Genomic DNA, 26,085 nt, shown 5'->3' with positions numbered 1-26,085 from the left:
ACTAAAGTTGAAGTAAAACTTATTCTCCTGCTTCACACAGAGAACATATTCACTTTGAACAGGAGAAATATTAAAGACTGGTGTTTCAGCTGCTTTCTGCTCAGCTCTACACAGAACTCTCCTTGGAGATTGGAGATATGTGTATACATATATATATGTCATATGACATAAGCAAAGAATCTGAAGGATTTAGCTCACATGACACACAAGAAATTTGAGCTGCTTTTGAAGAAGACCAATAAAACAGCGATACCTGGAATCAGATCAGAACATCTCTACTCATTAGATGTCAGTAAATCTGATGAAAAGCCCTTCCTGTTCCCACTGGATTAGTTTGATCATTTTATTCAAATAAATTGTTGTATACGTCATAAACTGCTTTTTATACATTTCTACTCAACACGTTCATGCCCCTGGTAAAAAGCCAGGAGTTTGTAAGACCGAAAATGAGACGAAAGCATTCAAACACCTTTTCTATGTATAATTTGAGATTCATTGTGAACAACTCAACTGAAAAGGATGATTTAAGAGTCTGAGGGAGTCCACGCTTACGCATCCAAGTTATTGAAATTTTTTGTTTTTATTTTTCCAACTGATCAACTTGTTTTTTTTGTTGTTTTTTTTTATGTTCATGTCCATTGAAATGGTTTATTAAACATGTTGTAGAGTCATCGTTGACCCAGTGTGTGAGCACCAGTTTAGCTTTGGGTGAAATTGTCAGATAAAGTCATTCCAGCTACTAAGTTTTCAAATATTTTTTTTTCTTACTTTTAAAGTGAGAAAAAAAAAACTTTCAAAGTTTCTTTAAAAGCGTAAAAACTGTTTCCGCTATATTTCTTCCTCCTCTCCTCTGGATTTCCTGTTTTTCTCAGTTGCTTTGTCCGTTTCCCGCCGCGTTACGGTTTCCCCCGCCCCACTTTCATTTTCTCCCAGCCCTTGGACGTGGTTGTGATGGAACTAATGGCTTGATAATGTCTGAAACCGCGCCGGCTATCACCCCATTTCAGCGCATCCATTAGACTCTCATCTCTAATGAGCAGATTTTCATTTTCTGCTGCTCTGTCCGACGTCTTTCTGCCTCCCTGAGCGGTTCGCGAGTGAAAGTACAGATTTCCTCTCTTGCACAAAGACGGCGGACCACATTACGTCTCACGCTGCGAAGTCGGCCTAAGATACACATTCTCTGTGGAAACTGGGTCATGACTCAGAAAAACAGCAGACTCCCACAGGTAGCTGGGTCACGGGACACAGGAGGGTCAGTGTGGTTTAGTTTCCACACCAAAACCGGCAGAGAAACGGACAACCTGAGTTGGATGTGGCGATGAATCAAACAGCTGAAACGTAGTCACGTTTATCAGAGTCATTTATTAATATCCTATTAGTCTCATCGATCAAAAATCTATCTGAAGGGTAATTATTTTACTTAATGAGTCATTCAAAAAATAAATCAATAAATCATTTCACTCATGGAAGTTACAGTACATCAGGTTTATTCACCCACGTGAGATGGTTCCATGTTGGTCCCAAAAAGACGGACTACGACTTCATAATTTTCAACTGTTTGACTATTGAATACATTCACAAAAATATAATATTAAAACACCCACACTTCTTACAGGACTTTGAGTTTTATATAAGACAAAAAGTTTGTAAAACATGTACTCATTACAAAGACATGCTAAATGTTTGGGGCTCCCCCCACAAAACCTGGGCAGTAGCCCAGGTCTGCCCTTCCTGAAGTCTGGCCCCGGAGGCAGCGTCTGTTTTCATCTGGATGTTCGCGGTTCCTCTGCTTGTAGTTCAGAACCAAGACGTAAACAATAGCAATGCAGTCTTGCCGGGTAAAGCGGGTTCCTCTCTACCGTAGAAACAAGATTGTGAAAAAAAACAAACTAAACTGAGCTAGCTGGAACTTTAAAGGTTAGATAGTGAACAAAACAAGTAGAAACAACTTCAGAATCAAATTTGGAGACCCCAAAAATAAGACATAGTTACGCTATATTGTTTGAGAAAAATGGATTTGACTATTTATTCTTATTCAAAAGTCCACTTATTTCAGGAGCTTTATCACCAAGCGAAGCAGTGTTTTCTAGACTTTATTTCTGTTACTTATGATAATTTTTCTCTTACAGCTAATGAAAACATAACATTTAAAATTAGAATATCACACAAGACCACTAAACAAAAAAAAATTACAATACAGAAATGTTGGTTTGACACTTCATACCAGCTTAAAGGTTGTTTTTCTTTTCCAAAAGGTACTTTGAAATTGACAAATGAGCCTCATCAGGAAGAATATTCACATTTATTAAATATGACTATTAGAAGCAGGGACCAACAAGAATGGATTTATTTTGAGAGCTTTCTGAGTTAAAAGTGGTATGAAGAGTAATAATGCTAATGAACACATAATTTTGACAATCTCAGTAGAATTCATCTGTAAAAAAATAATAATAGTAATAATAAAAGACAATTCCTGAAGGTGTGTAAACAACGCAGCATGTTGACCATCAGAGGGATTTGGGTTGACATCTCGGGCAGACGCCTTCCCAAGTGTCCGAATCAACAAGTCACACGCCACCGTCGCCGACCTTTGTCACCAAACAGCCAGATTAGCAATTTCTGACGACGGCTCAGACAGTCAAAACAAAACCCAGATCCTCTCCACCACCAGAGCAGATAAGCAACGAACTCCATCAGAACTGTAGTCAGTCCGTTCAGGCTGAGTTTACTGCGCGGCGTGCTTATCTGAGCAGATAGAGATTCAGAGAACTGGACGTGTGCACTGCTCTCTGGGCCAGGCTGCGCGCTGACTCACTGCTGCCTGGTTTCCAGGCATGCTTTTTTTATTTATTTTTTTCTTAAATAAATGAATTAATTAAAATCGGGAGCTCTCAGACGTGTTCAGCCTCGTTTCTGTTCAAAATCGCGGATAATTGGCAACAGAGGATGCAAATTACTGCGTGTTTCCCACCTCCTGCTGTTATGTGGATATGAACAGCTGAGTGGTTCGAGACAGAATAGAAAACAGACGAGGAAAATGTAGGCTTTAAATTTCCTCTCTGAGCCTTTTAGTCCCATTTCTTTCTGCGCAGCATTTTTTTTCTCTCTTCAATAATGTACCGGCTTATTTCACACTTTAAAGATGTTCAGGGTTGTTTCACCCCTTAGACATTTTACTTAGCATTTTATTGTGTTGTAACGACAAACTTTTGACAGACGCAGTGCATAAGTTTAAAGCAGAAGGAAAATTATTCTTGATTTTGTTCATTTTTTCAAAGGTGAAAATCTGAAAAGTGCAGTGTGCTTTTGAATTCATCCCCCTTGAGTCCATACTTAATAGAAGTGACTTTTTGTCTGCAGTTAGGGCGCGGGCTTCAACAGTCTTTGCAAGTTTGAGGCCCTTTTTCTTGAAAAACAAAAGTGATTTTGCTTTTTTTTAAAAACTGAAAATAAAAAAATCAGCACTTCTTTCCGAAAGATGTTTCAGGCAAGGAAAATTATTTTTGGCAAAAAATGACAAGCCAGTATTTTGTAAAGGTGACAATAACAGTAATTTGTATATTTGCCACAGATCAGAGCTGTGCGCTCTCTTGATTTTTTTTAATACGCTGCTCTGGTTCCTGGCAGGAATGTGACGCCATACACTCACCTCCATGTTTCCCTTTAGGTGTAATTCAGGAAAAAGTGTACACACAGGGCTGGGCGAAAAGTAGAATATTTTCAACTTTTGAAACAGAACATTTCCAAAAGTCCACAATTGTCTACTTTAACTCACAAACTCAGAAAATGTCCAAATTGTTTTCTAGAAAATATGTAATAAAAATCTCACAATATCTTACTTTTTTTTCTTGCAAATATTTTACTTTAAGAGCTCAGAAATGTCTAAATTTTTTCTAGAAAATCTCAAAATAATCTAAAAATTTCAGGGGGGGGGGGGCTTGTGTGTTTTTTTTTTTTGGGTGGTGGAAATTTACTCATTTTCTAAATGCAATGGCTCCAATTCTATTGCAAGAAACTGTAGTTAAATTTGTCAAACCATTAAATTGCAAAAAAAAAAACAACAACTGTTTTTTAACCTCAGGATCTCATGTTTGAAACTATTTCTAAAGTCAGGGAGTTTAACCTCACGACTGTAAAACCCAGCTTTTGCAGCTACTTGCAAAAGCTAACAGTGAACTGTTATAATCTCATTATTCCTGCAGATATTGGGTCACATTCCATCGACCCGCAGGTGCCAGTGTGTGCTGCCAGCTTACTGGTGCTGCAGGCTGGTTGCTGTTGTTGTTTAACCCGCTTTCCTGCAGCTGTCTCTCTGAAGCATCTCCTCCGTTCAGCTCCGGTGATCAACCGGGGGAATAAACAGCTGAGATGAAATAATCTGCTGGAGAGAGAAGGTAAACAAGCAGATGGACCCACTTATTTTCTTTCTTTTTGCCACGTGCACGCAATAGGTAAAGCACGCGCTCACGAGCAGCGCCACACGTTATAGATAACCGCAGACTCGAGCGCCCTCTGCTGGGCCTTTTGTTTTTCTAAACCTGCTAAAGTCACATTGGATGGATAAATCAGTGTGTTTGGTTTTGGAATACACCGTGGCATCTTGATTACTCTGCATCATTTATATTTATATTTCTTTATCAAATATTCATTTCCTTCTTTCTTTCTTTTAATCAGTTTTACAACATAATTCGTTAATCATTTGGGAACATGAATCTGGTAGTGAACTAGTGAACTACTGCAGGTTTACGCACAACAGCCGGGCCTCTGACCCATCCGTCATTATTGTGTCCTGTTTTTTTATTCATTCATTTATTTATTTTGCGCTCCTGTCCCGTCTTCGTTGGAACTGACAGACTGACGCACCAGTGGGATTTCTGTCCACTCCCCCTCCCCTCCTCTCTCCTGCTTCACACACACAGCAGCGTGTGTCTACTCACTGAGCCGTGACGCTCACACAGGGGGGCGGGGTCCCCAGCTCGCATAAATACCCTACTCCTGACCGCCGTTGAGACAGAACCGCAAACGGAAACCGCCCGTTTCTTTTCCGTTTTACGCACAATCCAAGCCATCGGGAATAAACCATGATCAAGAAAATGTCTCCATCCGAGAGCGACTTTGACATCCCCGCCAAGAACTGCTACAGGATGGTGATTTTGGGCTCCACCAAAGTTGGGAAAACGGCCATCGTGTCCCGGTTCCTGAACGGCCGGTTCGAGGAGCAGTACACGCCGACCATCGAGGACTTTCACAGGAAACTGTACAACATCAAAGGGGACGTTTACCAACTGGACATACTGGATACGTCAGGGAATCACCCTTTCCCCGCGATGAGGAGACTCTCCATACTGACAGGTACTTTACTCGCCGGTTTTGGTTTTTGCAGCTTTCGTGCGTATTTACGCACGCCTTGCTTTCCCCCGTGCATGGCATTGCGAGTTCGTGCAAATGCAAAACGCATTTTAAGCAAATGTAGTGCATTAGCAAAAAAAAAAAGAAGTTAACCAACTCATTCCCCAACCCCAATTTTCTCTCCAGGTGACGTGTTCATTCTCGTCTTCAGCTTGGACAACCGCGAGTCTTTCCAGGAGGTGCAGCGGCTCAAGAAGCAGATCTACGAGACCAAGTCGTGCCTGAAGAACAAGATCAAGGAGAACATCGACGTGCCTCTGGTGATCTGCGGGAACAAGGGCGACCGGGAGTTCCACCGGCAGGTGCAGCAGGAGGAGATCGAGCAGCTGGTAGCCGGCGACGACAAGTGCGCCTACTTCGAGATCTCGGCCAAGCGCAACGAGAACGTGGACAAGATGTTTCAGACGCTGTTTACCCTGGCGAAGCTACCTCACGAGATGAGCCCCGACCTGCACCGGAAGGTGTCCGTGCAGTACTGCGACATGCTGCACAGGAAGTCGCTCAAGCACAAGAAGATGAAGGACATCGGGGAGGCGTACGGCGTGGTGACTCCGTGCGCGCGGAGGCCGAGCGTCCACAGCGACCTCATGTACATTAAGGAGAAGGCCGTCGGAGGCGGCCACGGCAAGGACAAAGAGAGGTGCGTGATAAGCTAAGGGGGAGATAGCACGAGGCGCAAACTTGCGCAAACAAATGCACACACAAAAAAACAATCTTTTAAAAGAAGAAGGAGCCTGGCGCGTGCAGGGCGGCCGGCTGCCGCTCGGACGTAGAGCGGAGCTTTGAAGGCGCCGCCGATGCCGTCGCTGATGCTGCCGCGCGCGCGCGCTTAAACGCAGCACCGTTTCAAAAGGACACTGACCGGACAACCGAGTCTGCTTCTTCTTTTTTTTTTTTCAAAAGAAAAAAAACAACAACCACTGCCAACAAGACGTATGAGAATGTTAGCTTGTTCTGTCAGTCAGAGCCTAATCTGTGACGTGGCTTCATACCTTGTGAGACTCGCGCGCGCCGATGCGCAAGTTGTTGCTTTGTTGACGTTTCGCCTTTTGGACAGCTGCCAGAGACTCACACGGCTCAGGAGGAGAGAAGGCTGTTTACATTTTACTGTAGGTTTTTATAAATGCTATGTTTACTCTATATCTGGATTATTTTTATTGTTGAATGTATTATTTATTGTTGGTGTTATTTTCTTTTTCTTTTTGCGATGAAGTCAAAGAAAATTGAAAAATCCAATAAAAATAAAACTACATGAAATCAAAAATTATTGTTGGTCTTTCTTATTTATTCATGTTTTTTTTGTTGTTGTTTTTTTTTAGATTCAATTTGCAGACAATGCAACAGCAAGAATGAAGATAACTTATTGAGAATCTTAAACAGAAATGCAACAATTGGCGTCTTACTGGGATTCTACTTGTTAGATGTAATTCCATTGGCCTATTGAAGAAAACGTACACTGAGAAACAAACAAAATATAAGACTGAAACTATCTGAAACTTGGAATTGCATCACATGCATGAGAAAATGAATACCGCTTAAAATCTAAGCTTTTACAAATTAGGCCTCAGTACTGGGATTATGAGTTGTTCACTCAACTTTTGTGGTTAGAAACTGAGAGCAAAGTATTTCAATAACTGGGAGAGCAACAAAAATGGAACGCCCTTTTCTGCCAACTCTATGTTTCAAGGCACATTTGGCATTTTGAAAGCAATAAGAAGGAAAGTCAACAGATCGTTTCCCATCAATTCTTCTAGAAACTTCACTGAAGACACATTAAACTTTGACAAATCATTAGCGGTTAATTTCGCCTGCTTTTTGTTTCAAGGAAAGATGTATTTGTTATGTCGTTACACCACAGTGCCGCAGTTGGTAGGACTGCTGCCTCGCAGCGAGAAGATTCAAATCTTGGCCAGAGGTCTGGATTTGAATGCAAACTCTCCGCAGAAACAACCATTTCTCTCCTGTCACTCCAGCTTCCTCCCACAGTCCACAAACAGGACCTGTTAGAGCCGTTAAAAATACACTGAAAATACCTAATTATTAACAGAACTGGTTGAATAGATGTAAATATTTGTCACTGAAACTCAATGAATACAAACATTTTTCAGAACAAAAGTGTGCCTATACAGAAAAAGTCAATCAGCAGTGTGACACTAAAGACAATTTTCTTTCTTTTTATTCACTAGATTACTAGAGTTGACCCCTGAAACAACAGAACTGACATTAAAGGGTTCATTTCATTAAAGGGTTAAATTTTGTAAAGCATTAGCTTATTAAATAAACTTTAACAGGCATTTACCATAAAACAGAAACAATATTGTACAATAATAGATCTGTTGTGTCCCGTAAAAAGGAGATTGTTACATTAGAATCTAATAAAGTCTAAAATATCATTCAAGTATTGTACTTGATGAAGTACAATACCTCTCAGGAAACAAAACATAATTCCCTCAGCTTTTACTGCCCTTATAATCTTTACTGGATTGATTATATGGCATAGTGATTATTAACTTTTAAAGTGAGTACTCAATAGTTGTGTGACGTCGTAACTAATTCAGTTTGATGGTAACAAAATTGACAATTTCAAGCATTTTTGTGATTAACTCCACTTGCTAGCATACATGCTAAGAGCTCCTGGCTCCAGTGAAATTACGGTTTTTCACAATAAGTTGCTTGAGCTCTTAATAAGAGGAAGTGACAGATGTTACCGAAAGGAAACTAAGAGTGAAAATGATGTCTTGGGAAAACACGGTAACCAACCGAGACATTGGGAAGTCACGTTTTTCCAACTCTGTAAATCATATTGAGACATGTTAAGATCCCTAAATAATAACAAAGGACTCAAATTTGAAGAAATGACAAACATCTGAACAAACAGGACCAAACATAACGACTGGATGTCGATTGTGTCTCCAAATATAGAACCACTCAGCTGCAAAACTCATGAGGAATGGAATATTTTTCTGAGTAATAGCTCACTCTCGGTCAGGTTGGATGCTGAGTATTTAAGCTTTATTCAGGCCAATCCACAGATTATTACTGGTATTTTGGTTTAGACTTTGACTAGGCCATTCTAATGTGGAAACCCTAGAACTAAACCATTGTATGTCTAGTGTTGTTGATTTTCTATTGCACCCTCTAACAGGTTTTCTTTTAGTACTGCCCTGTATTAACCTCCATGTATGTTTCGATTTTCTCTGAACGACTTTCCCTCCCTGCCAAAGAAAGGCATCCCCAAAGCATCATGCTGCCACCTCCATGTTTTCCCATGACGAGAGTATGATCGAGGTGCAGTTTCAGGTTCTCTCAATGCTTTGCAAGTAGTTCAAAATGTTGAATCATGTTCCCGTCTGACCAGAGCACGTTCTGTTTGCTATGCTTCACGGATTGTTCTGCAAGGTTTTGCATAATAAAAAAAAAGAAGCCTCGCTGCAGATCAAAGCCAAGCAGCCATTTTGCTCTTATCTCAGTTTTACTTCTGCATCATGTAATCCTGCCTCAGACTTGCTCCAGGGTCAACCGCGAGACACGCTGTCCAGTGTTATCAGCAGCGATCCTGCAGACTCTATCCCTGGGAATGTTATAGAGAAACAAAGAGAGGACATCTTGCGTTGGACTCTGTTTGTCTGTTTGCGTGTGTGTGTGTGTGTGTGTGAGTGAGAGAGAGAGACAGAAAACGTCTAAAAGCAGTTGGGGGCTCACAGAAAACATGTAGGACCCAGACTGCTTTGGACAGTGTGTCCTCCAAACCAACAGAAACGCATGAGAACAGGAAACATAATATCCGTTTCTCCGGTGATGACATTTACACTTTACGGCCTGACCCTCAATTAAACTACGCAAAAACACACCTCACTGGACATTTCCAGATAGTGAACCGCTGTAAACATGCCACAATCGTCACAGAAGGACTGAAAGAGGAGTGACAAATTCCTCAATATGCACAGAATGTGACAGGCCAAGAGCAAAACTGATGAGGCAGGAGAAGTTTTAATCAGGAAGGTTTCCTAAAACAGTGCAGCCTTTGATAATTTGGGGAAACGCGTTCTCCACTCGGCACTGGGAAACAGGAATGTCGGTGTAACCCTTTGTTGAGTCATCATGCCAAGTCAGGTACTTGATATTTTCACCTGTCTGTATTCTATAATTTGCTTTATTTGGAGTTAAGTTGATTAACAAGTGCTCAGATTTTATGCACTACAGGCCAAAATTGCCGGGTTCACAACATTCAGGGACCATGAGAGAAAACACAGCTATTTTGTGTTTTCTCAATTGAAAACACAATTTAATTAAATTCAATCAAATTTAATTGTGTATGTCTTTATTTTTATCCGGTCAGCAATAAACATTCAATGTTCAATGTTGAAATGAAACAAAAGTAGAAAACAACAAATTATTGTAGTTTAGAATAAGGGCCTCAGAAGTTTCTTAATGAAAACTTATATATATATAAGTTTTATATAAGTTTTATATATATATATATATATATATATATATATATATATATATATATATATATATATATATATATATATATATACAGTATATAAAACAACACTACGTACCAGTAGGTGGCGGTGATTCACACCTTCAGTTTCTTTCCGACTGGCGAGAAAAAAAACACCAGAAGAAGTCGCGTGCTCATACGTGCGACCTGTGAGCGCGCGCCGTCAATGGTAGCAGTCAGGTAGCTAGCTGTGTCCACAGACATGAATAGGTGTTTGGATTAACATTGAACAAGGAGTAAGGGGAGAGTTCAGGGCCGTGCAGGGTTTAATGCTTGGAATGACCGATATGAGGTGTTGTTATTGTGACAGGAGCTTCCGCTGTTTGCTGTGCTTCGGAGGAAAAAACTCCTCTTCACACCTGAGCAAGCGCCTAGCAAGCCGCAGCCCAGGTGAGCGAGGCGCCTACCGCAGCACCGGGTGAACATCTGTTCAAATGAGGGAATGTAAACACAAAAATATTTTTATGTCATGTGGTGAAATACGCAGCAATACTACTTCCTAAAATAGAGACTTTTTATTTTTCTTGCAATATATTGGAATGTGCCGTGGCCATTTTGCTTGGATAGCAGTACATTGTGCCTTCTGCTAATGTTAGCGCTGTGTGTTAGCTTTTAGCTCCTAGGGGACAGGACGCCTGTATGTTTGGAGTATTTACTACATTAACAGATTGGTATAGTTTTGTTCAGTGATGTTCTTGACCCTCACGTTGCCTAACTGATTGACTAGATTGAGGCCTTGTTTGGTAGAAGTGTTCATTCATATTGTGATGACATTAATATTTTAAAAGGTACTTGGCATGTAGTTGTGCAATTTTCTTCCCCGACAAACTACACTTTGCCATGTAATTGTCAGTGTTGCCAGTGTTAATATTTGCTTATTCAAAGGCACACAGGCGACACCAACGTGTTGTGATGTTGGAACCAACCCTTCAGCAACTGTTGTCTGATATTGAGGAAGAAATTACGTCAGTATGGAGACCCCCTTTTGGGAATGCTGTGCAGGTAAATAGCTGTGTAGCGTCAACTTCTATTTATGATATTGCTATTCCCATTTTAAAATTGTTTGTGTTTTATTAGATGAGTTTTGTGTGCCACTTTGAACTTACAAATGCAATTGTCTTCTACTTTATTTAATCAGGTTTTACCTGGCAGCACTGCGTCTTAATGAAAATGCTCAACATCTGCAAGCTACTACCTCATCTGAAATGTCTTTCTCCCAAGTTCAAGAAGGGAGAGGGAACAGCTGAGCCTATCAAAACACCTGAGACCTTCAGTAAGTCTTACTGCATTAAGACGCTAGTAGTATGCTAACTTGATTTCTATAAATCCAAATCATATCGGTGTTAACAGTTTAGTAAAAAAAAGTTTTCTTACCCGACAATGGCAAAGTAAAGTTCTTATGCAGGGCAACAAACGTGAATCAAAGCCACTTAAAAAAATTAAGTGAAAATAATATATGCAATGTCAAAAATCTTTCTGTAACACAGAAAGAAAACCTCAAAGGCAGGAGGTTTTTTCTCTGAGTTCTTTCCCTTCCCTCTTCAGGGAGTTTTAAAATTCTTCTTGTATAGATTGTCTCCTGATGCTTTGTGTTCCTCTCAACAACATACGTTTTTAATATCTACATAGTTCAAGTTGCCTTTGAGCACAAACTTTTCTCCTCCTGTCTTCGTAGGACTCTCGACTGTTTTCAGGGTCAAATGTTGCGTGTTTATCTGTGTTGTGCAAAGACAGAAAAACGCATCTCCTTCTCATTTTGTTTGACCTTTAGCTCTTGGAGTCTTAGAATCGTTCTTGAAAAGCAGAAACTATCGTGAAATCTACTGGCAGCGCAATCAGTCATGAGGATGAAATAAGCCTGACTAGGCCTGTCGCGATAAACCGTAAATCGATTAATCGTACGATAAAAAAAACCTATCGACGTCATTTAATTTATCGTCCATATCGTCTCTGCTTGTATTTTTCTCTTTCTATTGATGACGCTGGATGTGTAGGCTCAACTCCGGCGCTATCCACTGACCCCTTCCTTCCTCATTTTTTAGGAAGGGAAAAATGAGAAGGGAGGAGGAGGGGACTATTACGTCAGGTAGTCAGCGCGCACATCATTTTGTACTGCTGCATTTTTAGAGCCCCGTGAGGAGTTAGCAAGGTAAAGAAACACTATCTCATATTGGGGGAGGAGGGACTCGAAATGGAACTCGTTTCAAAGCCGAACGCAACTGCCGCAGTGTGGGAGTATTTTGGATTCAAACCAAATGACCGAGGCGAACCGCTGAACCTTTGCGAGCCGGTATGTCGCATTTGTCATAAAATAGTAGCAACTAAGGGTAGCAATACAACCAACTTGTACGTGCACCTAAAGCACAACCATCCAGTAAAGTTTTTCCAGCTGAGGAGGAAAAGTACAACCGGTGGCCCGTCTTCGTCTTCAAGTTCGCGACAGTCCACCGTCATTGAAACATTTCATCGACAGGAAGCATACAAAAAGGACGGCGCAAAGTGGTGCGCGCTCACAGACAGCGTAGTTCGCTTAATTGCTAAAGAGATGCTCCCATTTAATATTGTTGAAAAGCCGGCATTTCGAAAAATGTTGCAAACTTTTGATAGACGGTACGAAATCCCCGGAAAAACATACATATCACAAACGGCAATTCCACAACTTTACAGCAGTATTAAAGAGGACATACTGAAGGAGATAAAAGACATTTCATTTTACTCTGCTACGTCGGATATGTGGTCAAGTTCAAATATGACTCCTTATATGAGCTTGACCATTCACTATATAGCTGCTGACTGGACCCTGCACTCTAAATGTTTAGAGACCAGGTATGTCCCAGATAACCATACTGCTAACACCCTGGGAGAAAACCTGAAATCTGCTTTAGCAGACTGGGGACTGGATGAGGACAAGCTGGTCTGCATTACAACAGACAATGGCCCTAACATTGTCGCTGCAATAAGAAATCTTGGCTGGCCATGGCTCAACTGCTTTGGCCACAACCTCCACCTTGCTGTTTCCCATGGTCTAGACAGTGACAAAGAACGTACAGCACGTGCCATAGGACTCTGTAAAAGTTTGGTCAACACTTTCAACCTGAGCTTCTTTAAAAAGAGAGATCTGAGGAAGGCACAGAATGAAGCTAATCTCCCTCAGCACAATCTCATTCTGGTGAGTTTTTAAATTCATTTATTCAAAATATTCAGAGCCATGTTTATTTATTTTTTATTTTTGTAGCATGTAGACCTGTAGAATCTAATTAAGACCGTTGTCTGGCAATAATTTTACATATAACAACACAAATTGTTAAGGAGAATTAGTATCATTTCTTTAAACAAGTTGAAATAAATTAACTAATAAAAAATAGTATGGTTCTAATATAGTATTAATGTCTTTTGCTAGAGCCATTTTGGTGTTATTTCTACTTGTAAGCACAAGGGGTGTAATATTTTTCTCATCACTGGTGAAGCTTTGCCTTAAATGAGTAACATAATAATTCTATATGTTTTTCTAATAAAAACCTTTTCAATATTCCACAGGATGTTGTCACACGATGGGGCACTAAACAGAAGATGATCGAGAGGGTGTTGGAGTAACTCCCAGCCATCAGACGAGTCCTGGTACAACCAGTGTTGAGTGTTCTTTTGAAAATAAAGGATATACATCTTTGGCAAGAAATCGCATGCATTATTTCGTCATTTCCATTAAATCAGTGTAAAAAGGTCTTCAGACAATACTATCGCATACTATCGATACGTCTATCGCAATAGTTTTTTGAGACAATTAATCGTTCAGCAAAATTTGATATCGTGACAGGCCTAAGCCTGACACAACGTCACTGCAGACGCACGGGATAATAGGGATTCAGATGCTAAGTGCTTCAACTAATCATACAGTAATGAAGGTCTGATTATGCGACACCATGTCATGTCTGACCTTAAGTGCATCAGAAATCGTAGGAAAAAAATCATGAGGTTTTCAAAGGAGCTGATGTGGACTAATGCGCTTAAGGTTATGTCATAATTATAGATAGGATCTCAGCTTCTTGAGTTCTAACATCTTCATTTCATCAAATTAGAGAAACGTCTTAATTCTACATTTATCCATCCACCAATAAAGATTAACTGATGGATTTTTTTAACGCGGGACAATAAACCTATAACATATCACGATACATAAGATACGTTATCAATAGATAACACATTTTACAGACTATTCACTGAACTCCGATACAGAACAGCCCAGCATTCTGGGGGATGTAGTAGAAAAAGGGAAGACTTCTCACTGTGGGTAAAACAGGGAAAATCGTGTCGCCAGTTTGGTCGTATTTCAGAAATTTAAAAGAAAAAGTAAATGTTCTAGATTATAGATTTTTAAAACAAACTCAATATCCACTGAGCGCTGATCATTAGGATGCTTTCAGCTGTCAGTGTTTATAAAGCGCACAGTTGGCTTTAAGAATGCAATGACTATGATTTTTTTTAAAGTAACTGCTGGACAAAATGATGCTGTTCAAAGTTCACATTAGCAGTGTTATGTCTTCAGTGTGAAGTTGAAACAGTTAAACATAACTTGCGGTTTCATCACTGCCTTCTTAAAAGTCAAGGAATCCAGTCAAGGAATGTCCCAGTACAATCACTGTAATCATCTCATCTTTTGTTGTTCAAGAGCATTTTCTTTACAATCAGTAATGGACCAAAAAGCCTTTTTTGAGCTTAACCATACAGTGTGCTATTATTGATACCTCCATGGTTATACGTTTTGGTGGACTTCACTTGCAACCTTTTTGTCAATGTCTGCACTAATACTGCTAGCACCTCTGGTCTATGCAGCTCTCTTGTGCATTTCAGTAGATCCATGCTGGTTAAAGACTAACCCATGTATGTTTTGCTTCTTGTTGTTTTGTTTTTTTTGTAGCTGCAAAGTATTTTTTAGCAGGTTTATTCATACCTGCTTGTATTCCGATTATGCACGGAACAAACAGCAACTTATGCATTACTCCTTACATCTGGTGTGCATGACTAGACGGCTCTGAACGGACACAAACACTCGTCTGATACAATGGCGGGCATTTACGACTTGGCATTTGTAGGAGCGCCATCTGTTGTGTGCATTGCAGGTAAAAGTCAAGTTATGGGACATTTAAGACAGAAAATGGGACAAATCAAACTATTATTATACGGGGCGTCCCAACTAAAACAGGACAGTTGGCAATTCTGTCGGCCTTACCCAAAGACTACAAACAAGCTAACTGGGAACAGATTTAGGATTTATTGGTGTGAAAACAGTAAATATAACACAATACAGCAATAGAAAATACTTGAAAATATATCAGACCAGTTTTTTTTGCTAAACTGTAAAACAGTCTACCAGTAATGCGTCAATGCTTTTCAATGTTTTTCCTTCAAAGACTTCATAGAATATCTGTGACTTTACCAAACTACTTTGACGCTGCAATCAATCTGTAGCTTTTTGTTCTGAAAGACCTTTGCTCTCATGTATTTATAGTGTGCTTCCTAATTCCAAATCCCCTCAGATCACGCTGGTAAGCATGAACTGACTGCCCTACAAACTGAGCACGCATGACATATTTAGCATGAAACAAACTGTTCCTCGCAGCTTTGAAACAGAGGAGCTTCCTTTTCAGTCTGGCTTCATGGGTCAGTTGAAGGCTGTTACTTATGTCTGCGCACAGAAGTTGTTGATACACCAAACTGTCACCTCTCGCACAAAATGATTGACTGATAAAGAGGAGATGGGTGGCAAAGTGTCTGGCTTGAGCTCTTTTAATGCGTAATGTATTTATGTCGCAGCCTGAGCTGTGCCTCCTCATCTTCAGATCCGAATCTGCCAGAGCTCTTCTCCATTGCTGACACATTGTTACGTAAAGACACCTTGTGTACAGAGTCCAATTAATGATTGTACTCGCCTCCACAGTGGATGGAGAAAAAGAATTTGCCAGAAAATTCAAGCATAGCTTCAATTATGCTTGGATTTGTTTCAGTATCCACATTTTTGTATCTATTGTAGCACTGATTAGCACTGTAGCACTGATGTTTTGGAGACCACTAGTTGTCCCTGGAGAAAACCAGCACATTCATAGGGAGAACATGGGAACTCCAAGAAAAAAATGAATTGGCAAAGCACGCCAACCCAAGATTAGGGTGGAAACAGTGACAGCAGCTAAACGCAATTAAGGGCAATTCAGATTGACCAATTAACCCTGGGATGCATGTCACAGAATAGCAGCTGATCCATCTGAGCTCCAGTCCTCAAACTACCAATAAATGCACAGACAACAAAGAAAATCAAACTAGAATTTGACCAAAAGAGGAGAAACGATCAAGAGAATCTCCACAGCATATCAAAGGACACATTTTTGAAGCGCCGACATGGTGTAAAAAAAAATAAGCAAGTACAAGGAGCTAACTAGAGCTCACATTTTGCTTGGAGTCATTTAGGATGCAGTTTAATTACATTTACACTTATTTCTTCTGTATGAGAATTTCTACAAGTCAATCATGGAAAATTTAGGACCTCATTAAACTTTTCCAAGAGGAGATTTCAAATTGGCACTCCAGCTTTGTTATGCACCATCGATAAAGAGGGTGAAAGGATTTTCTTCTTAAGACGGCTTTTCAGCATTAATGAAGTTATTAGGAATACTGAGATTGGCTATTCAAAATAGAATAGGTTGATTCTAATTAGGAAATATGAGTTGAATAAAAAAATATCCTTAAAATCAATTTAAAAAACCCTTAATTCTTAGTATGTTACAGAAAACCTCTGCAGTTTTGATTCCTCCACTGAAGATGATTGGACCTGGAGGAGGACTTCGGAGGAGCATCACTGCTGCTCTAACTTTCCCAACAAGCATCGCAGTTTATCCACCAGCACTGCAGAAATACAAAGAAGTGAGGATTATTCGACTGAAAGTTCATTAATGATTAGTGTTCATCTATAGCAGCAGTGAAACATAACTGCACAACCTAACACAGCAAAAACCACGATGATTACGTACCTCCAGCAGGTGGCCTTTGGACGCAATGATGGCCTCTACAGGCATCGATCAGCTCTTCCAGGGATTCGGGGCATTGACGGGGAACGGGTTCTCGATAATGCTCTTCAGCCACTTTTACATGAAGGGTGCCCTTATTGCCACTATAATCTGGAAAGTGGAAAAGGAAAACTTTAAATTCAAGTGTGTGTTTCTTATATTTCACCTTTTAAACAGTTCAAGACCATGGATACAAGGGCTTGGACATGAATCCGTCGGCAAAGTTCAATGGATGGAGTAATTGCTTATGGGTGTCACTACTCCCTTAAACAAATATTAAGGATGTAATGGCACACAAAAAATCATGGGTAAGGTTGTGGTTTAATTGTAACATCATGGTTTTGTTCAGTTTGCTTCTTTCAAGAGAAATAAAAACAAAAGGTAGACATTATAGAACTGACAAAAAAACACTCAGATATTTCACACACAAACAGCAGAACATTCAGCCTGTTGCAGTAGTCTGGTTTTAGGTTTAATGTTTATTTTGCTATTATTAATAAGTGATAGCTGTGATAAGAGGAGAAAACTATAAATATATCGCTACACTTGACTGTATGGCTAGCTCCATGGCTAGCTCGCTGTTACTGTCTCCTACTCTGCCGTTGTGGAGTCACAATGTCTGGGATCACGAGCGCCCCCTGCCATGAGGCAAGAGAACTGCCTGCCTCACCTCTAATCTGTTCTCTGCCGTTTCTGATCGCTCCTCAGCACACGAATCACGTTACACACGCAGTTGGTGACAAAAACACTGTACATTATATACATAAGCTAAATGATGGAAAATCAGTTCATACATTAATTTTTTTTTAGCCATTTTTTTGGCGACGTACAGACAGGAGGAACATTCTCTCATAGAATGGCAGCCAGTGCAGTTAGTGAGAGGTTGATCAATTCCAGGTGAGGCTCAGCTTGCTGCTGCCTCACGGGCTTTGCTTCCAAGTATTTGAATGGGGAAATGCAAAAATCCGGCGATTTTGAAGAAAAAAATCATCAGAATTGTTTAAACTAAATGAAAAATATGTACTTTACAGTACATACCATAGGGTGAATATAGCAATATAAATTATTTTATCGTCATATATAATTTTTCCATGATAACAGGTGAGGTTCTGCCTCCCCTGACCGCACGTCACTGTTCTGCACATCAACATTCTGCATGTATTTAGCCATAAAATAACCTTGCTTTTGTTGGTCCACACCAAACCAGTGGGGCTGTACTATAGTAAATAGTTCCAGTATGAATAAATGTACTGGCAGAAAAACATGCGTTCAGCAGAGCATTACAAGGAGACCCAGACTTCCCTCTGCCCAGCCAGCTGTGCCTTTTAAATATTACCATTATTATTATTTATTATCTTGTAAAACTCATAACTCAGCCTATATCAGAAAAACTTACCTTTTATTAAAGAATACCTGCACTGCTACCTTGATACTAATTTGTCTACTATCCACAGTTATGTAGCTCATCAAACTTTAGACAATTTTCCCCTAATTTGTTAATCAAACCGAGAAACACTTTGGACCTCCTGTTGCTATATTGTTTAATTTATAATACACTTACACTTTGATTTCATTACCAACTCATAATGATGTCTCCTTTATCTGTAGCTGCCTTTTCTAAAATAACTTTCACTGATTAATAACTAATGTTTTTATACACTTGATAGGAATCCTTCAATGGAAGAGTGAGGGATTTTATTCAGATACATAGATTGAGATTTATATAAAAAAAACTAAACAACCATTATTGCTTAGATCTGCTTTCATCTTGTGGAAAGTAGTCGAATCCCCTCGATTTTAGTGGTATAATTTGCACCCTGACAACAAAATAAACATGGTAAGCAACTTGACAGTACCTTATGATCAGACTCTACATTTTCACAATTCATTATTTTGAATAAAACGATTGTATCTCCAAAGGGATTTGGGCCAGAACAACAGAATTCTCAGCAAAACGTCCATATAAAAATCCCTTGGTGTTTGAACTGGGGCATTCATTTGCCTATGGTAAAATCTCATATACTTTATCTTATGTCATTACAATTTAAAAATATAGAAATAAAAGTGATTAGAATGACTTGAAAAAATTGAGATCGTCCTTGTCTGTCAAAGCAGATACACACCTGAAAATGGCTTCCTCTGAGTTGCAATTTCCCACATTACGATTCCCAAGCTGAAACAAATCCGATAAAAGAGCGTTACTGTGGATGACTAAGTGTTTTGGAAAACTTTAAAGACTAGATGTTTGGAATATCTAGTCGGTTGAGCAGCAGTCTCTCATGACACTGACCTGTATATCTCACACTTTTTGCAGTAGTGTCTCATGCCCTCAGATAGCATCTGGGGGGAGGAGTAGCACAGAGAACTGATGTCTTTGTCCTTACGCTTATTGACCGTTGCATTTCTCAGCGACGTCTCAGTTTGAGCCAGTTCCAAACCGCCCAGCTGGAAAGAAGAACAGCCTGAGAAGTGTGGAAGAGTTGCCATGGAGTAATCGCGGGAGGCTTTAGCTTCACTACCTTGACTCCGTAGTTCTTATCCACAAAGAACGTTTTGCTGGTGATGTCAGTGTGAAGCTTACTTTTCTGCTCGGTCTGATGCAGTCTAGGAGACATCAATAACACATCTTAATTTCAGTGTCAAACCATTTTCAGCTTGATTAGCTAGGGTGACCATATTTTGATTTCCAAAAACAAAAAGAGGACAATTGGCCCAATCCTGCAACTGACTGACAAAAATCATCATTAGGGATGCCCGATTTATCGATATCAACAGCAGAATTGTTGTGATGTTAGCCACTTTTTAATATATCAGCATCGGACAAAAATAAAATGGCTTGTTTGTTGGCATCTTTATGGTATTGAGGTGCCATTTAACCTTTTGCCTGGTTACAATCACAGTCCTGAGAAGGGCCTGTTCTAGTGGCTCAGTGGGAGGCCAAGAGTTGGCTCAAAACTCCAATGGTGCATGATTTTATGATTCTCTTTAGAAATAAAACTAAATGATAAATAAGATAAAGCAAAAGTATTTTTATAATAGAAATGTAAGATAATAAATAAAAACATTATTGATTTAGTGGAAAGGTTTGTATGCTTGACTCATCATCAGGGTCCCAAATATTTTCCAATATTGTTTTTGTGTTGGAAACCTTTGCCAGATAATGTACCACATAGGGAACGATTAACTTTTTTGTTACCTATGTGGTATTAAGAAGTAGAGAAGTAGAGAGGTTGGGTTCTGATGCAATCTTGTAGTTAAAAATCTTCCAGTATGTATGTTGTTGAAAATTGAGCAAAGTTGGGTTGAGGTAAATAAGTGTGTCTATGAGTATGTTTAACTTTGTTTATCTGTGTGGCAACTTACAGGTTGCTTGGTGATACACCTGGATATCGTTTCCAGATTCTACTTAGATTAAAGGACACTCGAGTAGTGGGACAGATAAGGATAGTGGATTAAATGGGGTTGTGGCCGGGGCATGGGTTTAATAAAATCTCCCTGAACCTGCTTTACTACGTTAGTGGTGGGCCAGTGGAAAGTAACGCCATCTACTGCTGTATGTGGGGTTGTGACTTAACTGTGTGTAAAACTTTGTAAGCCTGTACCATTATGGTTTAAGACTAACTTGTTTTTGCATCTGCCTGTTGCTAACTTTTGAGTCGGGTTTGAAGTGAGATTTGGCCTGGGTGAGGCATAGTATGGTTGAGACAGTATGAGGATTCAGTAATAAACATAGTAACCCTATTTGGTGCTGCATCTCCACCATTTGTGGTATTCCATTATCTCTACAACACATCTGTTCATGCAGAGTTCACTGTAGAACCACTCTTATCATCCCTGATCACACTTATGTTCAGCAGAGATTTTCATGCTCACTTTCTCAGAGATTCAGAATTCTGAAATGTCACAGCTTAAGACAGAGGAACTGATTATAGCCTAAGGAGATCAAACATCCATGTCAAAAATGTCAAAAACATACAGCACCTCTTGCACTGTTGTACATGTAAACTGTAGATTTATTTTCACCATTGGCATATTATTTGCAAACCTTTTAAGTACATCTCTGCGCAGTTCTCTGTGCACATTGGAATCTTGCATTCAAAACTCACTCTAGTCTTTTTTCTGATCATTCCAAGCTGATCATGAAGGCCTAAAAACTTCTCTTGTTCTCCCAGCTACCTGTCTATATGCACATATTGATGTGTGCTCTGCCCCAGGGAGTGTGCTGTGCACCTGATCATTTGTACATCCATTTTATTGCATCCAGAGGAATGATGGGCCGACATGCTGCTGTACCAGACGTTTTACAGTAAATGTCTTGGAGCATTACTAGCCCAGCAGCCAGCATGCCTATTTCTGGTTCAGAACGTGGAGTGCGTCTGTCGCTCTCCCCAGTAACACAGAAAGTTACTGGAAAGGAGAGACAAAATTGAGAGCCATTAAAGCAAACAGCCCTGTTTTGAATGACTAATTAAAAACCTCCGTCCTGGAACCAGTGCTCTTACGTTTTGTGAACTTTGTCTGGGCAGCGTGAGAAAGAAATTAGCAAAAGCCGAGGCTCAATCCCGATTTGTGAGAGTCAGAAAACCTCCATGAGCTCTACACTAGAGAATTTCTTCATCATTCAAACCAAAGACAAATAATGTATTCTTGCAGACTTACCGGTAAAGACCCTGCGCTGCATCCCGGCACATGCTAACTTTCCTGGACCAGGACAAGTCACGTTCAGAGCTCAAAACTTCTCGGAGACTTCCTTTCTCACAGTACTCCATAATGATGAGGTACTTAGTATTAGGAGCTGCAGGCAGATAAAAGATTTTATATTTTTGCTGTTTAGATAATCCTGATCTGTGCATGCATCATTACTTACTGTCCTCATCCAGGATGCAGATGCCAAACATTCGCAAGATGTTAGGAGACTCAAACCTTTTCATGGTTTCAACTTCTTTTTTGAAGTCAGACTTTATCTCCCTGCAATTGACAAGAATGTTTACTGTAATGAAGCTTTTGTAAAGAGATGCTTTTGTCATGCACATATAACAACTCTTTCCAAATCTACAGCTTTACAGAAACTATAGTACATGGGATTAATTTTTATTTCTGAGGTCTAGTTAAAAACAAGAGAGCTTGTCAGCTTGATCAAATCAAATTTATGACCCATTATTTTAAAACATGTCTAGTTTCCTGTACTTTGGCTAACCTCCCAAAGCCACAAAACAGACAAAAAGGTTAAGGAGAAACAAAATATTGTTCTATGTGGCCAACATGTGGCCTAAAATATTGGAAGAAAATGAGGAAGAGTTACAGTAAAACAGTAAATTCAGTAAATATGAATTAAATTAGTATAAAAGCATCCTAATACTGTTATTATTCCTGCGTTGTATATCAATATTTAGATAAACTGTGGCACAGACGCTGCAGTGGTGTTCAAATTGGTGAATATCTTGGCGGCCACTGTGAAGTCCTTGAATGTTCCTCTGTAGACCTGTGGGGCTTGGTCTGTCAGGTTGTCCAATTCGTCCAAATTTGGAATACAGAGTTCATCTTCTTTAATTACTCGGATGTCCATGGTAATGATTTTTGGCTTCTTCACTGAAAGAAAATGGAACAATACATGTTAATTACAATGTTCCAAAGTAGACAGGCATTGTACCGGGGCAAAAACTTTTACTTGAAAATATCAAGGGAGCCCTCCAATGTGAAGCTGTACGTCGAAACAGAGCAGAAATAATTAAAGCTGCAGTATGTAACTTTGCAAAAAATATATATTTTTTACATATTTATTAAAACTGTCACTTTGTTGTGACAGTATAATATGAGACAGACAATCTGTGGAAAAAATCAAGCTCATAGCCTCCTCCTTACTCTCTGCTACATGCTACAGCGTCCTCCCAATAGCATAGCTTGTCATGAATGCTCAGGGTATTAAGCATGGCTATCAATGACGGCGAATAAACAGTTTTTCTGTAATGGCAGAGAACTTGTTTCTCTGTCATTAATACATTGAACAGTGAGTGCATGAGCATGATTCACTTCAATAAGACCTTGATCCTGGCTCTGACTAGTTGCGTTTGACCAGGAGTGGTGTATTTCTGCAGATGGCAATAATAGCACAGGGAGGAGGTGGAGAAGCTAGACACCCCCCACCCCCCACCCCCTGTCCCCCGTCTCCTGTCCCCCAGATTCTTAAAACATTAAGAAAATTTACATAGTGCAGCTTAAATTAGATTACTCGTGATGAATAAACTATTGGAAACATATTTGTCTCTAAACATGTTATATGCAGAACAACTCATACGGCATATCATTAGCTTCACATGGTTCAAATTCAGGAAAAAGTATCCTTCTATTCTGTAATGGCACCTTTTTCTATCCAATTATTAATCGGTTAATCCAAGAAACAGTCAGCAAATTAGCCTCACACTGCATTGATAAGTCAAGCAAAAAGTGCTGGGCTTTTCAAATGTTGTTACAAGTACATATTTTTTGTGTGTGTAGCTGCTGATGCTTCCTGTGCTACAAATGATCTCAAGGTATGTTATTATTATGGCTCAGGCTAAAAGATATTTTAAATAGGAATTTAAATTATTTATAATATCACATAAAAGTCTAGTTAAAATAATTTTGCTCAAGGCCTGTAAACAAACAACAAATTTGGATTAGACTTTTTTCAGAGCTATTGGGAAGGGTGTGACATTCGTTGACAAAATCAAATTTGTATACTTCTTTACACCATTTAGGTCACTGAAAGTAAGGTAAAATATTTGTTTCCAAGGAATTGGATGATAAATTGTCATGAAGGGTTAGACAGTGCAGTCTCATCATGACAACACAGTTGTATTATTTAACCATACATTTTACTTTATAGCTGCGATGCTTGTACACACTGAAAATAAACTGAGTAGGTCCGTTTGGTGTGCCAACATTATTTCCAGTTAAATGACCATGTACTCACACATCTCCACGACTTGAGCTACGTTGCTTTTGACATCTTCCAGATCTGTTCGCATGGTCTCCACATATTCCATGTATTCCATGAGCACTGAGGAACAAACAAACGCTGCTGTAATGATGCACCCAACACTAGTAATGAATTATCACTTCTACTCATTTGCTTTCTTAGCCTACCGTTGCAGTTAGGAAAATTTGGGAGAAAAGAAGTTGGTGTGTGGCCATGTGTTGTCGTGTTTGGCGGCTGTCATTGGTTAGCTGATTAAGGTTCTGCTTTGCTATCTAATGAGATGGGTTATGAAAAACTTTTCAAAGTTCCCTAAGTGCTCTAAAACATGGAAGTCGTTTAAGTAAGAGGAGGATGATGTAATGCCAAAATGTCTCTTCTCACTTCTGTTTAATTCTTTTTCATCTTCCTTCCGGTCCTTCTCATCTTCCTCCCGCGTGAAGGCCTCCTTTAGCAGCTTGCCCATGTCACTTCCTTGCTTCAGTTGCAGAGCTATAGTCAGGTTTTGGAAGCTGTCACTGAGGCGATCATTTACCATTTGGAATTCCCCTGCATGGCTGCTGGTCTTATACAAACGTTTCATCCAGTTTGACGAAGTGAATTTCTCAATTAGTCCAAAGGTTGAGTTGAGGACGGTAGATAATTCCTCCAGGGTTTTTGTCACCTCTGCAGAGAGCTGGGCTGCTTCTATGGAGTCGATTGAATTAACCACCCTCTCCAAGGCTTTTACTCGCTCCCCAATACGGTGACATTGTTTTTTATTGGCCTTCGCTTTCTCAGCTAGTTTATAGATCCCAACAGCAGTGGACAGAACAGACCCTATAAGGAACTTCAGGGGGTTAACGATGTCCATAACTGGCTGAAAAGGCAGAGATACAACAGTTTTAATAACCAAAACAAATCATAAGATCGCTTTCAGTGAAGAAGACAGAAGAAACACACCTGCAAATGCATATGAAAACTGAAGAGCTAGGACAGTAGCTTTTTAATTCCCAAGATATGTTTTTATGCCAGAATGGTCACATCTAGGTTGGTCTACTGCCCCTAAGATAGGGGGGGTTTAGTAAGACCTGGGAAAAAACTAACATGAGAGCCGGCGGCACAATCCGGGATATTTATGGGAAAATAATAATACGGGAGTACGACGGAAAAGGGGGTAAAAAATGGTAGTTTCCCAGTCAAAACGGGAGACTTGACAGGTAAGGCTTTGTTGTCAGTTGCTATGGCAGTCTGTGTGTAGCTTGGCCGATACAGAGGGTGAGAAAGAAGTGGTTTTGAGTTGTACTTCAGTGGTTTTTCCCTTTGTTGTGGAGCACAGCACTAAATTAATAATACCTACATTTCCAAGTTTCATTGAATTAACAGAATTATTCTACCATGGCAGCGTTGCTATGGATGGCATGTAAAAGAATAGTCTTTTTGCCCTCCAGCGTTGTCCTCACGCGCAAAATTTGTGCATGTAAACAATAACATGCAAGGTGTCTATATTTGTAAATCTTATTATGATTAAGTCAGTCCCTCCCCAGCTATGAACCTCACCGCACGTCACTGTTTTGGAGTGCTATGTGATATTCAAAACGTTCCTCATTTAAACGCTTCTAGTTTTCATTACGTCCTTTCACCAAACATGCAGATGATTCCATTTAATTTTAAATCTGCAAAGTAACTACTTCAGCATCCGCAAGCAAGAAGTTATTCTTACACATTAGAGTAGATCAAAAAGCAAGAAAATAAGCATTACCTTTCAGAAGTGGCAAATGGGTTGCTGACGAGGGTTGTGCTTTTCAGGAACTTGTTCTTTGTGAATGCTGAGTATGCACCATTTCCTGCCCGGTAAGACAATCTAGAAGTGCCTTTCCTTTATTTATATACATATACATATGTATTGAGAAGCCCAAGCAAATGATTGTAATGTGAACAGGTGTTAAACCACACACAAATGAGGTTCAGGTTTATTCAAGCTCCATAGTGTTTATTGCCATATTGCCTTATAGCTTATGGAAGAATAAGAATGAAAAAGTCCTGGGGATGTAGGGAGGGAGGGTAAATATTAATTAAAAAAGAAAATTATTGCAGCATCAATTATACACAATCATACAATAAGTTGTAAGCAAATTGGGGAGTTTTGTTCAGTGGATTGCAGATCTTGAAAACTC

The 26,085-nt window shown here is 39.7% G+C and overlaps 3 protein-coding genes and 1 long non-coding RNA gene across 4 annotated transcripts; 3 read left to right on the top strand and 1 right to left on the bottom strand.

Annotated features, from left to right (window-relative positions):
* Positions 1-3,997: 3,997 nt before the first annotated feature.
* Positions 3,998-6,670, top strand: LOC114151663 (dexamethasone-induced Ras-related protein 1-like). Its single transcript, XM_028028989.1, has 2 exons — positions 3,998-5,355; positions 5,539-6,670. Exons 1-2 carry the CDS (start codon positions 5,085-5,087, stop codon positions 6,066-6,068), a joined length of 801 nt encoding a protein of 266 aa, XP_027884790.1. The 5' UTR covers positions 3,998-5,084; the 3' UTR covers positions 6,069-6,670.
* Positions 6,671-9,970: 3,300 nt separating this feature from the next.
* Positions 9,971-11,776, top strand: LOC114152161 (uncharacterized). Its single transcript, XR_003597075.1, has 3 exons — positions 9,971-10,309; positions 10,805-10,921; positions 11,058-11,776. It is a non-coding gene; the product is annotated as an uncharacterized LOC114152161 (long non-coding RNA).
* Positions 11,777-12,040: 264 nt separating this feature from the next.
* On the top strand, positions 12,041-13,513 carry LOC114152428 (zinc finger BED domain-containing protein 1-like). Its single transcript, XM_028030334.1, has 2 exons — positions 12,041-13,088; positions 13,457-13,513. Exons 1-2 carry the CDS (start codon positions 12,111-12,113, stop codon positions 13,511-13,513), a joined length of 1,035 nt encoding a protein of 344 aa, XP_027886135.1. The 5' UTR covers positions 12,041-12,110.
* Positions 13,514-15,165: 1,652 nt separating this feature from the next.
* On the bottom strand, positions 15,166-25,731 carry LOC114152157 (mixed lineage kinase domain-like protein). The gene is made up of 11 exons (XM_028029945.1): positions 25,671-25,731; positions 24,314-24,788; positions 23,927-24,013; positions 22,386-22,563; positions 21,842-21,942; positions 21,634-21,769; positions 19,494-19,578; positions 19,265-19,419; positions 19,098-19,147; positions 16,939-17,085; positions 15,166-16,813 (listed from the first exon to the last, which is right to left on the bottom strand). The coding sequence occupies exons 2-11, from the start codon at positions 24,780-24,782 to the stop codon at positions 16,764-16,766; spliced, it is 1,458 nt and encodes a 485-aa protein (XP_027885746.1). The 5' UTR covers positions 24,783-24,788; positions 25,671-25,731; the 3' UTR covers positions 15,166-16,763.
* Positions 25,732-26,085: the final 354 nt, after the last annotated feature.

This window comes from Xiphophorus couchianus, chromosome 10, assembly GCF_001444195.1.
Source record: "Xiphophorus couchianus chromosome 10, X_couchianus-1.0, whole genome shotgun sequence".
NCBI classification, from domain to species: Eukaryota; Metazoa; Chordata; class Actinopteri; order Cyprinodontiformes; family Poeciliidae; genus Xiphophorus; species Xiphophorus couchianus.
This window is presented reverse-complemented; position numbering and strand designations above follow the sequence as displayed.